The 4,290-nt window shown below is 37.4% G+C and overlaps 1 protein-coding gene across 1 annotated transcript in view; it reads right to left on the reverse strand.

The window, feature by feature from the left end:
• ASAH2B (N-acylsphingosine amidohydrolase (non-lysosomal ceramidase) 2B) overlaps positions 1-4,290 on the reverse strand; it is a 106,101-nt gene that overhangs the window by 21,755 nt on the left and 80,056 nt on the right. The window contains exons 14-16 of the mRNA XM_006831432.1: positions 2,217-2,256; positions 1,099-1,194; positions 264-359 (exon numbers count right to left, since the gene is read on the reverse strand). Coding sequence (XP_006831495.1) covers positions 264-359; positions 1,099-1,194; positions 2,217-2,256 — 232 coding nt within the window. The remainder of the gene's footprint in view (positions 1-263; positions 360-1,098; positions 1,195-2,216; positions 2,257-4,290) is intronic.

Here is a 4,290-nt window from a genome sequence, read left to right on the forward strand (position 1 = left end):
GCTGTCGGGTAATGCACTAGACAGCAAGGTAGGTTTGAACCACAAGGTTGGCATTTTAAATTCACCAACCGCTCCTTGAAACCCTGTAGAGTCGTAATGAGTCGGAAGCGACCTGATGGCACTTAACAACAACAACAGTAGTTTATAACTGTCTCTAAAAAGTAATTGAACACTTGATGTTAAGGTTCTTTTTTGTCCCTGCCATCTCTCCATCCATGAGATACACACACACTCACAGGTACACACCCCCAATATTTGATTACCGTGGCAATGGCTTTAGCAAGGCCTCTGAAGAGCTGGATGTAAGCAGACAGAGTATGTGGCCCATAAATAGTAGATGCTGCTTCGTACCTCTGAACCTGCAGGAGAGGCAGGGGAGCTTTGGATGTGGTTCTTCTCATCCCCATCCATTTTCAGAAGAGTCAGATTTTATCTGAGAGGTAATGCTTGAGAATCTCATATAATACAAGCTTAATTATTACAAAGAAAGGTAGATATTTCCATTTACCAGTCAAATTAAATGGATCCAAATTAAAGGCAGTAGGTTCTCTGTCTTATGTTGTGTTGACTGTCATCCTATTAAATCTAATATAGCTCCTAAACTTATGTCTGTTGTCAATGCTAAAAGTATAAATGTTTTCCTTCCAAAGTACGCAGAAAGGAAAAAAAAACAAGGAAAGGGGAAAGTCTCAGTAACTCCTGCATAAACTGAGGGCACAGTGTTAAACTACTATAGCCAATGAATAGTAACTATCAATGGAAATTTTCCCAGATTCTACAGAGGCCTAAGGCACCAGTTGCATTATGGATAGCTAGGAGTGTTGCATGCCATAACCCAGTCTTATTAGCTATATCCCTAGTAAAATCATTTATTTCAGGGAAGGTAGAAGTCAGTGAAGACAGAATTTGGAACTGACTTTAAAAATCGTGAACATGGAATCTCCAAATACAATCTTTGGTTTATTATTTTGTCTTATCTCCCCTAAGGCAAAATCATCTCACAGAAACACGACTGGGGAAGTCTACAAAGAAAGTCTGCATCTGGTACAGTAACCTTGTCCAAGGCTTAATTTTAATATTGAGAAAGTTGTACATTACCTGGTATTCTTCATAAGTGGTAATGTAATGTGTATAAACATTGCATAGACCCGAAATAACAACAGTCATATTCGGCATCCCATAATATGCAAATTCCTAGGACAAAAGGCAAAGACTAATAACTTACTCTTCATCTTAAAGCATATTATCATTCAGTTCTACTTATTGTACAATGATAATTATGAACTGGTACTCTAAGAGGTCTGTCTTAGTAAAATTCTTCCTAATGAAAAAACTTATGATATGAAGATTCCTTGATGAAAAGTTACAGACCTAACTGCACTACAAGTATGCAAGTCAATGGGTCTAGGAAATCTCAGTGGTTGTATTTGCAGTGGTAGAATCTTCCTATTACTAAAAAACAGCTATTTTTTATCACTATTTTTTTTTATGTGATTATGGGTGGAGATTAGCTAAACAGAGTAGTCATTTCCAGATCCCAATAACAAGATAGTTGACAATTACACCATTTTAGAATCCTTTTCAATACTTCCTGAATATAAAGACAGTTGTAAGTAAGGATAAAATACAGCATCCCCAACATGCGATGTATTTTATTTACACTGCATACGTGAATCTAACATATTATCATATTAGGAATTATTTGGTGTTTAACCTACAAAACCATTACAATTTTAAGTTATTAATAATAGGTACCAGTACAATATTTTCAATATGATCACAGTTTCCTTATAGTTTTAGTTTGACACTTATACCACCATTATTTCATAATTACACCTAACCATTACTTTCAATAAATATGAAACTTGAATCAGCTTCAAAAACGCAAACCAAACCCACTGCCATAGAGTTCATTCTGACTCATATTGACCAATGGACAGAGGAGACCTATCCCATAGAGTTTCTAAGACTGCAAATCTTTATGGAAGCTGACTGCTACATGTTTTTCCTGCAGAATGACTGCTGGGTTTGCACTGCTGACCTATTGGTTGGTAGCCAAGTGCTTAAACACTGTGCCGCCAGAGATTCTCCTGTCATCTTAGGAAAGATACATTTAAAAAGGTGCAAGATCACAGAGATGGAAAATTCTTCCACTACACTAAATATGAATGAATACATTTAGGAAGTCAGATTTAGATACTTCATTTTTAACTTACTGCTTGAACAGCTTCCCGGAGTCTTCGTCCAGACATAGTCCTGAGTCAAAAGAAGAGAATTATCAGTTGCTTTCCTATTTAAAGTATACAAAAATCCTTGTAGTGAAAGTCAAAAAGTTACCCTGACTCATTACACAACAGTAAAGTATATAGGGACTCAATGACCATGTAGTACTAAAATTGGACTTTTTCCCCTGACTTTATCTTAATAACAGTAACAACAAATCTTCTAAACATATTAAAAATATATATATTAAACCGAATACAATCAACTAACCAAAGGAGAGAAACAGAATCTGAGAACACTGCCGACTAAACATCAGTGTCATTTTTAATTAATTGATGCAACAAAATACAGTGGTAGAATCCTATGTTATAATAGTTGAGGGAGTAGTGAGCAGACTGTTCAAGCCCTCAAGGAACTGACCACTTTAATTATTCACTTAGTCCTTCAGTCAAACACTGAGCACTCGCTCTGTACCAGGCCCAAGTCCAGGATGCTAAGGATGCAGCAATATGAAGCTTGTTGTTGTTAAGTTCCATTGATTGGTTCTGACCCATAGTGGCCCTCTATATGGTTCCCAATGAGAAGCTGGTGAGCTAGAACCACCAACCCTGCAGTTCAAACGACTTTGCAGTCTAGTGCATTAACCCACAGCAGCACACCAGGACTCCAATATGAAGCTTACCTTCTGCTAAAGGGAGATGATTAATAAGCAAATAACAAAGTGAGGTGATAGTAAGTACTACGGAGAATAATCCAGCAGAGTAAAGATGAAAGGGCATTCTAGTGGTCTTGGCAGTAATGGTGGTGAAAGTGGTTGTTGTTGTTAGGTGCTGTAGAGTATGTTCTGACCCATAGAGACCCTGTATAGGGTTTCCGAGGGGCGGCTGGTGAGCTTGAACCACCAATCTTGCAGTTCAAACTGACTTTGCAGTCCAGAGCATCAACCCACAGTGCCACACTGTGAAGCTTACCTTCTATAGTATAATTAGGACTGATATCTTTGTTAGAGCGAAATTTGACCAAAGAATTGAAGAGCCACCATGAAGATTCCTTGAAGGTTAGTGTTCAGGCAGGTGGCATGATGATTTCAAAGATCTAGAGAAAGGATCATGCTTAGTGAGTCTGGAAACTGCAGTAAGATCAAGGTGGCTGAGGCTCAGTGAGTAAGGGGCAGGATATCAAGAAATCAGATTAAAGAGGTTGCTGAAGGCCAGGTCAGATACATTCTTGTAGGATATTATAAGGGTCTGAGGATTAACCAGAAGGCAATAGGAAAGTATTGGAAGGTTTTGAGACCAAAACAATCATATGATCTAATGTTTCTAAAATTAATTTGTTTATTGGGTGATTGAGAAAAGACTACAGAGAAGAAAGGAGGAGAGCAATGACACCAAATAGGAGGCATTGCAATAATCTAGGGGATAGAAAGAGAAAGAAAGTATTGGACAGAATGAAAGAGTTCCAAAATACATAGAGCAAATATTAACATGATTGAAAACAGAAACAGACAGCTCAGTAAGAATTGTTGTTGTTGTTAAATGCCTTTGAGTCTGTTCCAACCCATAGCAACCCTGTACAGGGTTTCCGAGGCTGTAAATTTTTACGGGAGCAGAATGCCTCATCTTTCTCCTGCGGAGTGCCTGGTAGATTCAAACTGCTGACCTTAAGGTTTGCAGCCTGATAAGAATAGCAGGCTTTAATACACTGCTTCTGGTGAAGAGCAGAAAACAAAATAGAAACTCAACAAAGAGACAGAAGATCTCAACAATACAATAAACCAACTTGTCTTCAGAGACATATACAGAACACTTTACGGAACAAATATACAATACACATTCTTTTCCAGTGCACATGAATCACTCTCCAGGATAGAAATCCATTTAGGCCACAAAACAAATCTCAATAAATGTTAAAACACTGAAATAATACAAAGCATCTTCTCAGACAACAAAGTTATCTTAACTTAAAAATAGGAACATCAAGGGGAAAGATCAAATACATGAAAACTGAAAAACACCCTTCTTTAAAACTACTGGGTGATAGAAGAAATAAAATATTAAGTAAAAA

This window comes from Chrysochloris asiatica, unplaced genomic scaffold, assembly GCF_000296735.1.
Source record: "Chrysochloris asiatica unplaced genomic scaffold, ChrAsi1.0 scaffold00003, whole genome shotgun sequence".
NCBI classification, from domain to species: Eukaryota; Metazoa; Chordata; class Mammalia; order Afrosoricida; family Chrysochloridae; genus Chrysochloris; species Chrysochloris asiatica.